Raw genomic sequence first — 14,078 nt, 5'->3', positions numbered from 1 at the left:
TGCTGTTGGCGTAGCCCATATTAAATTACTTTTGAAAAGAAAAAAAAAAGTTGGCGAGTGGCATAATTCCAAATAGCTGCAAATGTTTTTTGCATTATGTTTAAATGGTTTATATACTGTATGCAGTGGTCCCAAAAAGTAACAAAACAATGTATGAATGCCATTGCATTATATAAAAAGAAAAAAAGAAGAAAAAAATCACACCCAAAGGCATTCATTTTAAAGATAGCAGAAGCACACTTTTCAAGATAAAACATTTCACTAAGAGACATTAGTTTAGTTTTAAATTATAAAGCAATATATACAGTGCTGTAAAAGATTTTTAAAAAAAGCATTTGGACACTTTCTGGTTGTCAAGTGTCAGTGGAACATGTACATAGTAAATGTGAAAAACTAAACCTGTGCTTACTCTTATCTAGGTCACCTATGTGAGGGGGGGTGGGCTGAGCCAACCCAAATGTGAGTCTTGCCCACCCAATCAAACATTTTGTATACATGGTTTTACATTTTAAAAAAAACTTTTTTTTTTTCCAATTTGTGCATTGGTTGAAAGCAAAATGGGGCGGGCTGTGTGTTGCAGACATTAAGGGTGGGCTGTAGACTGCCCAACCAATCACAAAACAGCACAGGAAATGTGTAGTGTTTTTCTATTTTTGTCAATGACCGAAAGCAACGACACACTCAAGAAGCGGCTGATGCAAACCAGAGAGTCCGAGACATCACATGAGTGAGAACAGTAATAAGAGATATTTTTGTGCAATGCATAGGTTTTTAATGCCCATAAAGAAGCCTGATGCTGTCTCAATGTGCAGTGACCATGTGGCTGCTGTTAATGTACCACAGGCTCCCTATTATCAAATATCTCCTTGACTCCCTCTACCTCCACATCAGCTCCCCAAATAGCCTGTAAATAGTTTATTTTTTGTTGGTCTTGCACAATAGACGAATGACACGAATAACACTCTGTACTTTAAATACATTAAATAAATTTGAGGAACATCTATTTTGTTATTTAGATACTTATATTTTGCGGGAGTCCCACAAGTCATTTCTTTATCCTGCTCCCGCGCACACATCATCCTGTGCCGCACTCTGTTGCGCCGGGTCCCATTGATTCCGCGGCCAATATTAACTGATAGTACCGTTCGTGATCATGATTCATAGCTGGATACAGTGTTTTGCAGGAAGTGTGCTTCTGTTTGCCCTGTTGTTAATTCGGCGTCGATGAGAGATGCTGTCTGTCTCTTAGTGTCTTACATCTCTTTTATATACACATTTTTACAGTGCTGTGATAGTTTGTTGTTCATTGTTTGTCATTGCGCTTTAAACTACTCTGTTTGCCATGAAAATAACCTTTGGTGCTTACATAGCATTACTTTCCATCCATCCATCTATCCATCCATCCAAATTCCTGTATTCCCTAAATGACTTTACACATATAGTTTCACTGGTAAAAAATATCAATACTCTTTACTACCCTACAAAGGCCATACTCATGAACTAACACTGAAACTGAGAAAAATGGCTTGAATTATTTTGATGTGGATTTTGTAGTTACTGCATTTTCACACAATGGTTACTCTGAATTTCAGCAAAGGAGACAAACTCATCTGTCACCTGACAGATCATAAGAGACCTGTTTCATTCATAACACTGTTTTGCATTTTGCCTTTGTGGGGCAGAATCATTACTTATTACATTTCTGTCAAACAGAAAAGTCAAACAAAAAGAATCGTCATCATTTAATATTATATAATAATAACTTCTTTAAGCAGTTCCCATCTGTCAAATTTAGGTTCTTTTTTTTTTTTTTTTTTTTGTAATTAACATTTTTTATTGATTCATATATACACCACAAAGAAAAAACCAACACATATACAATGAATCAACATTTCACATTCAAACTCCACTAATATCCCTCCCTATTCACCAACCCCACCTTGACCCCCAACGAACACCCCTGTGGTCCCACATAATAACACACACACACACAACCAAAAAAAAAAAAAAAAAAACAGAAAACAAAAAAGAAAATATAATAAAAATACATAATTAAACTAAACTACACTCTCCACATCCCCTCCCCGATAGTCCCCCCAAAAAACTAAATAATTGCCCCATTTCTTAACAAATAATCCCAAAACCCCAGACTTCTACTTATCCCTTCCTCGAAAGCAGCTACCCTCCCCATTTCCACACACCACTCCGAAAAAGAGGGCGCTCCATCTGACTTCCATCCCCTCAAAATTATTTGCCTACCAATCATGAGACTAGTCAGAACCCAATTTTTTATGTGATTGTCCCCCAAATTTATGACCGCCCCATCACCCAAAATACAGAATCTGGGACAAAGTAAGATTTGAGGGCTCAAAATGTCACACATACAACTCTGAACTTTCAACTAAAATTCTTGAATCTTAGTACACCCCCAAAAAACATCGATTGTGTCTCCATCTTCTGATTGGCATCGCCAGCAGGTGGGTGTGTCTTTAAGACCAAGCCTATATAATCTAGAGGGGGTCCAATAGAATCTATGTAATATCTTGAATTGCATAAGGCGAACCCTTGCATCTCTAGATGCAGACTTGACATTTTTTAGAATCCTAGCCCACACTTCCTCCTCCAATACCAAGTTTAAATCTTTCTCCCATAATCTCTTGATAGAAATTAAAGCTCTGTCCCCCTGACTCTGAATTAACAGGGAGTAATACACTGATGTCTCATAACCTTTTCCAAAAGCAGTAATCACCTCTTCCAGAGTATCTGCTGCTTTAGGGGGGTGTGAGCTACTCCCAAAAATATTACAGAGCAGGTGGCGCAGCTGTAAATACCTGAAGAACTGAGATCTGGGAATCTCAAGTGTTGAACCAAATTTTCAAAAGATCTAAACACTCCACTCTCATATAGGTCACCAAGTGTAGTAACCCCCCTCACAATCCACACTGACCAGCAGAAAGGGGACCTTTTAATACATAATTTGGGGTTCAGCCATATGCTCGATGCAACATTTAAATAAATGTCCAAATTAAACACTCTGGACACTTTTGTCCATACCGTGTGCAAATGCGAGATAACGTGATATAACTTAACTTCTCCGGTTAGTTTGATAGAAAGGCTTTGCAATGGCAAAATAGGGGCAAGAACTTCCTGTTCAATACAAAATCAGGGAGGGGCTCTCTCAGGTGGAAGCGACCAATGAGCCAAATGTCTGAGACCGAATGCATAATAATAAAACAAAATCTTGGGTAGGCCTAGCCCACCTTTGTCAGTCGGCCTATGTAATTTATTAAAATGTAATCTGGGACATTTACCATTCCAAATGAAGGACTTCGCTATACTATCAAATTGCTTGAAATAAGAGAGGGGAACATCTACAAGGAGAGATTGTAAGAAGTAGTTAAATTTTGGAATACAATCCATATTAATAACATTAACTTTACCAATCATAGATAAATGTAATGAAGCCCACCTGCCCACATCGCTCAAAAACATTTTAATTAAGGGGTCAAAATGAACTCTAACTAAATCAGACGAATTTGCTTGGAATAAAATGGCCAAATACTTAATGCCCTGTTTGGGTTACTGGAAGGTGCCCGGCTGGAAAGCTGTTACTGGGCAGTATGCTGTCAGAGCCAAAGCTTCAGATTTAGACCAATTTACTCTGTATCCTGAGAATTTAGAAAAGGAATTAATAATTCTGTGGAGGCAAGGCATAGATCTAGTGGGGTCAGAGACAAAAAACAAAATATAATCTGTGTAAAGCAAAGCTTATGTGCCATATCTCCCGCCACCACCCCTGGAAAATCCTTTCTTATCGCAGTTGCTAATGGTTCCAGTGCAAGACAGAACAATAATGGGGAAAGAGGGCAACCCTGCCGGGTGCCCCAATCCAGAGTAAAATAATCTGAAATTAATCCATTCGTTTGTAGACCGGGTGTCTATAAAGTAACTTAATCCATCCAATAAAAGTTTTCCCAAACCCGTATATTTCCAAAATCTTAAAAAGATAATCCCATTCTACCATAACAAACGCCTTTTTGGTGTCAAGTGAGATGGCAGCGACCGGAGACTGATCATTCGCCACTGACCACATGATATTGATGAAACGCCTAATGTTATCAGAAGAGCTACGACCTCGAATAAACCCCACCTGATCTATATGTATAAGAGATGTCATAACTTAATCGGTTAGCCAGAATTTTTGACAATATTTTAACATCTAGCTGGATAAGGGAAATTGGATGATAACTTGTCTTTTTTGTCTTTTTTAAGAATCAGACTGATCCGGGCTTGTGTCATGGTTGGTGGAAGCTTTCCATTTTTTAATGATTCCGTATAAACTTCTAACAAAAGTGGAGCCAGTTCTGTAGCATAAGATCTAAAAAATTCGGCGGCAAAGCCTACAGCCATGGCTCCGGAGCCTTGCCTGTAGGCAAGGCCTTAATTACCTCGCTAAGCTCCTCCAAGGTTATCTCAGAATCAAGATAATTTTTTTGCTCTGTCGTCAGTTTAGGGAGTTCTAATGGTTCCACAAAATGTCTAATATCCTCATCAGTAGACGAAGACATGGAACTATAGATAGAGATAGACTTATTTAAAAGCATTATTAATATCAGTGGCCGAGGTAAATATCTTACCACCAGCAGATTTCACTGAGGGAATGGTAGAAAAAGACTCTCTGCTTTATATAGCTAGCCAAAAGCTTCCCTGCTTTGGCCACCGACTCAAAGTATGATTGTCTTGCCCTGAATAGCCAAAACTCCACCTTCCGCAACAAAATAGTATTATATCTGTATTTCAATCGGGTGAATTCACTGAAGCCTTCAGGTGACATTTGGTGCTTCAGCTCTGCCTCTGCACTTTTAATATTCCCTTCCAACTCCACGAGTTCTCGTGCTTTGGATTTTTTGATGAATGAGGCATACTGTATGATCCGGCCCCTAAGAACCACCTTAAGTGCTTCCCAAGCCATCCCCACAGAGGATACTGAGGACCAGTTGGTCTCCATATAAACATTGATTTCAGTCTTTAACATTTGTTGGAAATCAGGATTTTGCAAAAGGGATACATTAAAGCGCCAACTATATGATTTCTTTTTCTCCGTATGTGGCAACACCTCTAAACACACCAGGGCGTGATCTGAGACTAAGATGTTTCCAATTGAGCAATCCACTACAGACGAACTTATATTCTAGAATAAATCTTATGGACTGATGAAAAAAATGTATAGTCCCTACCAGATGGGTTCAAAAGTCTCCAAATATCTGTAAGACCAAGATTTTTACACATCATATGAAGCGTCAGTGTTGCTCTAGCGGGCTTACGCACTATTGCTTCACAATGATCAAGGACTGAGTCCAAAAAAAGATTAAAGTCTCCTCCCAATATTATATCATGAGAGGTGCCAGCGGCTTGCAACATCCCTTCAAGATCTATAAAAAAGCCCTGATCATCAGCGTTAGGTGCGTAAATATTAGCCAAAATCAACCTTTGCCCCTGAATTTCTACTAAAACAATAATGATTCTTCCTAATTTATCTTTAATCTGTTTGAGACATTTGAATTGTAGATGTTTACTTATCAGTGTAATGACTCCCCTGCTCTTACTTGAGCCAGCACTAAAGAAAACATGTCCACCCCGTATCTTCCCAAATTTGTCCGCTTCCTGCGGGGAAAGATGCATTTCTTGAAGAAACACTTATCATATTTCTTACGTTTAAGAAAAGAAATAACCTTCCTTCTATTTATGGGGTGCCCCAACCCATTCACATTCCACGTGGAGAGAGATAATCCACTCATATTAACATTTGACATTTTGACATGTTAGAAATAATAGATTGTATGTCAAAAATACAATTATAAAGACCACATTCCCCATTAGTGCAACAATCAAACCCCGAACTTACACCCGAAACAAACAAACAGAAAAAAAAAAACGTGCACATTAACCCCACGCACGACAGCGCCAACCAGCGTCCATCCCTCTAAACTCAAACAGTCCATGTACGCCTACGAGAGCCCCCGCGACAACTTTGTCAGATTGCTCAAGTCCGGTGCTTCTACACAAATGTTTTGAGACAGAATTACATAACAGAAAATAATCTATAAAACAAACTCCAGCCAATAGGCAAAATAAACACAAAGAATGTGTAGATTCATTCACAAAACTGTATCAAAGGTGTTTTACTCCACAAAACAAGCTCCAGCCTCTAGCAGAACCAGCAAAAAAAAAAAAAAAAACAATCCGTTCAGTTTCCTCGGACAGTCAAACGAATGTTCAGTGAGCCGGCTGTTCATGAATGCAGGACTTAATCCTTCCAATGTCCTGCCAAAAATACTCTTCAGCCAATATGAGGCATAAGCACAAAGAACGAGCAGATTCATCCACAATTGTCTCGAAGGAGTGCTTTTCCACAAAACAAACTCCAGCTGCTAGGTGAAACCAGCACAAAAAGAAACAAGAAAGGCACCCTGCTTCCTCGGACGGTCAAGTGTATGTTCAGCGAGCTAAGCTCACTTGGGGGCAACATGAGAAACACACCATGACTTCCTTAGTCCACTGATTTTATGAAAGACATCGCTTGTTTTGGGCATGTAAATATTTTGCGGCCATCCTTAGTATCTATTCTCAATTTGTCCAGAAACATCAGTGCAAAAGCGATCCTCCGTCGATGCAAGAGTTTCTTGAAGGAGTGTTACTACACAAAACAAACTCCAGCCGCTAGGCGGAACCAACACAAAAAGAAACAAAATGGCGCCCTCAGACAGTCAAGTGTATGCTCAGCGAGTCAAGCTCACTTGGGGGCCACATAAGAAACATCAAATGGTTTAATCATCCCATTGTCTCTATGAAAGACAATGCTTGCTGTGGACATGTAAATACTTTGTGGCCATCCTTAGTATCTATTCTCAGTTTGGCCGGAAACATTAGTGCAAAAGCGACCTTCCATTGATGTAATAACATATCTCTGCCTTCCTCATGCTCAGGAATTTAAACAATTCAGTCATTGTTTTGCTGATTACGATTCGCAAGATCTTCCAGTTTTTCCCAAATGTGTTCCAAGTCTGTCTTGGTCGCTAGCGGATTAGCAGCTAATTCCCTCTCCGATGACTCCAGATAATCGATCCGAGTCTCGACATCTCTGACTCTTATAACCAACTCAGAGAATTTCTCCTCCATTGCCGTAATCGATCGATATATTACAGCAAAATCTTCCAGGTCTGCTATGACTTTTGTCAGCATTACAGGCATGCTAGACAGCTGGCATTGAATTTCTCCCGCCGCGCCATCCAAACTGGGTCCCTGGTCTGCGGGCCTGTCTGAGGTATCAGCTTGAGCAGTAAATGTCTTTTAATATCACCAGAGCCCGAGGATTTTAAATTCTTTGACATATTGACCTCTTAGAACAGTTATGTAGCAGGGTGTATCGAATCTCACCGGTTTATGACAGAAAGAATCAAAAACTAGCAAAGTGCACAGAGCTCGCCGTTCACACGTCCGACCCTCGCATGGCGCCACGCGACTCCAAATTTTAGGTTCTTAATCTTGATCTCTCCATTTAATATACAGTTGTGCTCAGAAGTTTGCATACCCTGGCAGAAATTGTGAAATTTTTGAATATTTTGAAAATATGATTGATCATGCAAATGTCTTTTATTTAAGGATAGTGATCATATGAAGCCATTTATTATCACATAGTTGTTTGGCTCCTTTTTAAAACATAATGATAACAGAAATCACCCAAATGGCCCTGATCAAAAGTTTACATACCCTTGAATGTTTGGCCTTGTTACAGACACACAAGGTGACACACACAGGTTTAAATGGCAATTAAAGGTTACTTTCCCACACCTGTGGCTTTTAAAATTGCAATTAGTGTCTGTGTATAAATAGTCAATGAGTTTGTTAGCTCTCACATGGATGCACTGAGCAGGCTAGATACTGAGCCATGGGGAGCAGAAAAGAACTGTCAAAAGACCTGCGTAACAAGGTAATGGAACTTTATAAAGATGGAAAAGGATATTAAAATATATCCAAAGCCTTGAAAATGTCAGTACTGTTCAATCACTTATTAAGAAGTGGAAAATTCGGGGATCTCTTGATACCAAGCCAAGGTCAGGTAGACAAAGAAAGATTTCAGCCACAACTGCCAGAAGAATTGTTCAGGATACAAAGAAAAACTCACAGGTAACCTCTGGAGAAATACAGACTGCTCTGGAAAAAGATGGTGTGGTTGTTTCAGGGAGCACAATACGACAATACTTGAACAAAAAATTAGCTGCATGGTCGAGTTGCCAGAAAGAAGCCTTTACTACGCCAATGCCGCAAAAAAGCCCAGTTACAATATGCCTGACAACACCTTGACACACCTCACAGCTTCTGGCACACTGTATTTTGGAGTGACGAGACCAAAATAGAGCTTTATGGTCACAACCATAAGCGCTATGTTTGGAGAGGGGTCAACAAGGCCTATTGTGAAAAGAATACCATCCCCACTGTAAAGCATTGTGGTGGCTCACTGATGTTTGGGGGTGTGTGAGCTCTAAAGGCATGGGGAATCTTGTGAAAATTGATGGCAAGATGAATGCAGCATGTTATCAGAAAATACTGGCAGACAATTTGCATTCTTCTGCACAAAAGCTGCGCATGGGTAGCTCTTGGACTTTCCAGCACGACAATGACCCTAAGCACAAGGCCACGTTGCCCCTCCAGTGGTTACAGCAGAAAAAGGTGTTGGTTCTGGAGTGGCCATCACAGTCTCCTGACCTTAATATCATCGAGCCACTCTGGGGAGATCTCAAACGTGCGGTTCATGCAAGACGACCAAAGACTTTGCATGACCTGGAGGCATTTTGCCAAGACGAATGGGCAGCTATACCACCTGCAAGAATTTGGGGCCTCATAGACAACTATTACAAAAGACTGCATGCTGTCATTGATGCTAAAGGGGGCAATACACAGTATTAAGAACTAAGGGTATGCACACTTTTGAACAGGGGTCATTTCATTTTTTTCTTTGTTACAATATTTTGTTTTAACCTACAGTTGAATATGAATCCCATAAGAAATCAAAGAAATGTGTTTTGCCTGCTCACTCATATTTTCTTTAAAAATGGTACATATATGACCAATTCTCCAAGGGTATGCAAACTTTTGAGCACAACTGTATTTCCTTTCACTCCATCCTTATTTTCCTCCTTGATATTATTTCTCTCCACTCCATCCTTGCATTCGTGGGGACTCTGATTTGTCTTTGTAATTTGCTTTAAGGCTGTAATTCTAATTACTCAGAAAGTGTAAAGTTGTCAGGGCCCACTTCAATCTTATGATTACATACAATGTTTATCAGTTTATTTATTTCAATATATTTTTTAATATGGGGAATAAGTGTAAAATATAGTTATATTGGGCCTTATGATCTTGACAATTACGCCATGTCATGCCAATTAAAGGCATTAAATGAGTAGTCTGAATAACCCCCCAATCCCAAATGCCCATCTTTAATATCCCCCAGGCCACCCTAGCATAGCTGACAGGAGCCGGCCCTGCTGTGTGTGAACTTGAGGGAAACTGACTTCATACATCCACTAAAAATGACCTTGACACCAGCTGCTTTAAAGTCATTGCAAAAATGTCTAACTAAAGTGAAGGTAGCTCTGAGAAAATGTCTAGCATCATTTGTTTGCAAATGCCACTTGGTTTGATATTTTGTTTTCGGTCCCACTTTATATTAGGTTTCTTTAACTAATATGTACTAACACTGAAATTCATACAATACAATGTACTTATTGTGTAACTACATTTTGTTCTGCAAAATTCTCACAAGATTCACATTTGCTGCTACTGATGTTGAGGTATGGGAAGGTTTAGGGGTAGGGTTTAGATTATGGTTGGGATAGGGTTAGGTTTAGGATTAGGGTGAGGTTAACAGTGTAACTACAGATGTAATTAAAGGCAGGTTCTTTAAATGTAAGAGCAATGCAACAACATGTATGTACATAACTAGTACGTTGTATCAAATGCTTAAGTACATAGTAGTTACAGGCACCTAATCTAAAGTGTGACATTCATACATTTTTAAGTGTGACAGAAGTGTCCAAATACTTTTTGGGGCCTTCTAGGTGATGAATGTTCATACAGGTATTTATGAAAACAAACCATCTCTTAAAGGAATATTCTGGGTTAAATACAGATGAACAAAAATTGTGTAATGGGTCTCGGGCGAACATACAACACAGATACGGTTAATAGAGCTAAACTTGTATTCAACCATAACATTTCTTTGAAGCAACATCCGGTATCTGTTTCTTACTATCTCCTTCTTACACCTTAAACAAGACACCCTGGAAATGTACTCTGCTTGAATGAGACATCCGTCCCAATAAAGTGAGCATGATCTCTCACACTGGCACACCAATATCCATCTCTGCCTGATTCCATATCTGATACATGGGCCAACCTGATTCCCAGATGTCCAACACTGTGCGCATGATTATCCCACCCTCTATGAACATACTAATCCGATGAAGAGAGGGAGAAATACAGGCACTATTAGACTGTGAATATGTTGGATAAGAGTGCAGGGGGTATGAGAGGCATGTGCCAGACAATCTCTGTCATGGGAGGGATCACGGCTCACAGTGAGAAGACACTCTGAAATCTGCCCTAGCACACACCTCCTGCTATTACTGCTAACTGAGATATCAGAGAGAGAGAGAAAGAGAGAGAGAGAGAGAGAGAGAGAGAGAGAGAAAGAGAGAGAGAGTATTCTAAGCATGCATATCTACACACACATACACGCTTACCCACATATATGAGCATGTTCAGCCATCTCTGTGCATACAGTATACTGATAATCCTATACTGCAAACCAGCGGTTTTCAACTGGTAGGTCACAACAAAGGTGCCCTTACGAAAATCGGGAGTTCATGGCAAATTTGTTGCAAACTTGCCACAAATTCGCCAGTGATAATTTCACATGCAAATGAGCTTTGTGGCAAACTTGCTAAATACAAAAAATAAAAAAATAAAATTTAACTAACATAATCATGCATGGTTAAGACAACTACATAAATAAGGGGGCTGGGTAGCTCAGCAAGCAAAGACGCTGACTACCACACCTGGAGTCGCAAGTTCGAATCCAGGGCGTGCTGAGTGACTCCAGCCAGGCTTCCTAAGCAACCAACTGGCCTGGTTGCTAGGGTGGGTAGAGTCACGTTGGGTTAACCTCTTTATGGTCGCCACAATGTGGTTCTCGCTCTCTGTGGTGCCATGGAGAATAGCGTCAAGCCTCCACATGTGCTAGGTCTCCGCGGTAACGAGCTCAACAAACCACGTGATAAGATGCACGGATTGATAGTCTCAGACGCGGAGGCAACTGAGATTCGTCTGCCGCCACCCAGATTGAGGCGAGTCACTACGCCATCACAAGGATTTAGAGCGCATTGGGAATTGGGCATTCCATATTGGGGAGAAAAGGGGGAGGAAAAATGCTTCCCTTATCTTTGGTTGTTGATGTTAAAATTTGTGTGTTCTATCAAACTCTTCGGTATTTTACTGCAAATTCAACCGCAACTTGGTAGAAGTTAGCCAAATTAGGCAAATGTCAACATGGACATGCCGTAATCCTTGGAAACCATAAACAAAATAATGCAAGGTAAAAGAAAATACAACTCAGACTACATTAAATATGGGGTAATTGTCAGTGAGAATAATAATCACATGATTTGTGCCAACCACAATATGTCATGTGCCGTGAATTATTGGCTGCCTACAGTGCATTCGGAAAGTATTCACAGCGCTTCACTTTTTCCACATTTTGTTATGTTACAGCCTTATTCCAAAATGGATTAAATTCATTATTTTCCTCAAAATTCTACAAAAAATACCCCATAATGACAACATGAAAGAAGTTTGTTTGAAATCTTTGCAAATTTATTAAAAATAAAAAACGAAAAAATCACATGTACATAAGTATTCACAGCCTTTGCTCAATACTTTGTTGAAGCACCTTTGGCACCAATTACAGCCTCAAGTCTTTTTTGAGTATGATGCTACAAGCTTGGCACACCTATTTTTGGAGCAGGTTTTCATCAAGGATGTCTCTGTACATTGCTGCATTCATCTTTCCCCCGTGAAAGTGCTGGTCTTTACAGTAAATAAAGTGCTGGTCTTTACAGTAAATAAAATCACTCTGAAGCACAGCTGGTGGAGGCGTCACGGTGGACAAATAAGCAGGGGCAAGATGGAGACTGGGAAAATTGAGAATGTTGAAAAGACCAGTTTAGACCAGTATGAATGTCCATGCTGGTAAATGTGGTGGTTAGTGCTGATTTGCTGCTGGTCTGACTGGTAGACCGGCATAGCCACGCTGTTCACCAGTAGGTATCTCTGTTTAAACTGTTTGACCTAGGAAGTCTAGCTGGCTACGCTAGTTTAAAAGCCTCCCATATCGGGGACCAGCCTGCAAAACACAACATACCAGCAATGCTGTTCCTTTCAACGGGGAATTCTTATAATAAAACTCTTTTCTGTTCCTCGTGTAGGAGGTACTGTACAGTAGTTTGAGTGTTTGTGCGAATCAACAGGCTTCTGCCTCAGAAACATGAATCAATGTCACGACCGACAAAAGGCTGAGAGCCACTCCCGCGCCCGCCGCGGTGCCGCGCAGCGCGATCCCCGGCTCGTCCAGAGGTGAGAGGAACGTGATTAGAGAATGTGTTGAAGGTGTGAGAAAAAGTGACAGGTAAAGTAGCGCCCTATTAACAGGGGGATCCCTTCCTCTTATCCACAATATCCCAGACACAATATCCCAGACACACTAATGTTGAACGTGCCAAAGTACTGCTGTCTGCATAGTGCATACACTCTGTGAACATTAGACTGGATTTTGAGGAACATTGCAGTCCAATCACATATGTAGTGCATGCATGCTATACAGGTATAGCCTACCATGTGATATATAATGAGTGTGCTGTATATCCAGGCAATTATGACTTTCAAACATAATGGGACACATCATTAACACATGGGCTTCTACTTCTCAGTAATGAAACTACACCTCTAGGTGCACGAATGGATGGATGCACCTGAGTAAAACACGACCAATTTCTCAGGACCAGAATTAAACTCATTGACATCCGTTGATATAAAAGCTCATATATGCTATTCACCTGTTTTGAAAAACGGGTCCGTATCTGGATCATTCGGTCCTTCCTCAGCCGCCTCGGCAGAATTCATCATTGCAGAATATGTTTTCCCACGGACGGACGAGGATGATGATGGTAGATCAAACGGATTTCACACCCACGGATCTTTCAAATCTATGTGTGAAGAATACAGGAGCGCGTGGTCGTATCCATTTGTGTACGCTCGTAGTAGCGGATGATGATGTTGTGCGAGGTAATGCGCTCAGCGACACTGTCACTAGCGCTCCACCGGGCGCTATTGTTTAAAGCCGACCCACCTCTGCAAGACAACTGCTGAGAGAACCCCAATAGAGAGAGCCGTAAAAACCGCTTACGTGATGTTAATACCGTTCTAGTAAAATCCCTTATTCATTCGTTATCCATCCAGCCGTATAGGACCAGTATATTCCGCCATCCGTTCGATGTTTCACACAATCCAGTGCATATAATGGCAGCGCTCCCCTACACCGCTTGTTAGAGGTACCGCAATGTTAGAGGCAATTTGCCTTCCACAATGGGCTTCTAATATTTCAGATTAAACAATGCAAGTAGAAGTAACGCAGCCGTTATTTTAAAAGCATATATAGTAGATCTGGCGCTCGAGACAGGCTCTTCTTGTAATGCAGTGTGCAGAACTGAATCAATCTGTCCTCCTGGCGCGCTCAAGCGCTTCTTAATAATGGGGTGTGTGTGTGTATTTTCAAGAGGCCGGAGAACTCTTACCATCACCATACGGTCCTATTTCAGAGACGCTTGCTAATTAGAATCAATGAATTCGTCTGTTAGGATAGGCTATTATTACAAGTTCAATGTGAAATGAACATTTAATCATTCATTATTATTTTTTTGTTGTTGTAATATTTACATATAGAATATGGGTTTGGGTGGTTT

General features: G+C 40.4%; 1 protein-coding gene across 1 annotated transcript in view; it reads right to left on the bottom strand.

Moving 5' to 3' along the window:
• Positions 1–13,795, bottom strand: part of LOC127446262 (kalirin-like) — a 158,422-nt gene extending 144,627 nt beyond the window's left edge. Inside the window, exon 1 of the mRNA XM_051707027.1 lies at positions 13,173–13,795. Coding sequence (XP_051562987.1) covers positions 13,173–13,242 — 70 coding nt within the window. The 5' untranslated portion in view covers positions 13,243–13,795. The remainder of the gene's footprint in view (positions 1–13,172) is intronic.
• Positions 13,796–14,078: the final 283 nt, after the last annotated feature.

The sequence above is a fragment of the Myxocyprinus asiaticus genome, chromosome 9 (assembly GCF_019703515.2).
Source record: "Myxocyprinus asiaticus isolate MX2 ecotype Aquarium Trade chromosome 9, UBuf_Myxa_2, whole genome shotgun sequence".
Taxonomy (NCBI): Eukaryota; Metazoa; Chordata; class Actinopteri; order Cypriniformes; family Catostomidae; genus Myxocyprinus; species Myxocyprinus asiaticus.
This window is presented reverse-complemented; position numbering and strand designations above follow the sequence as displayed.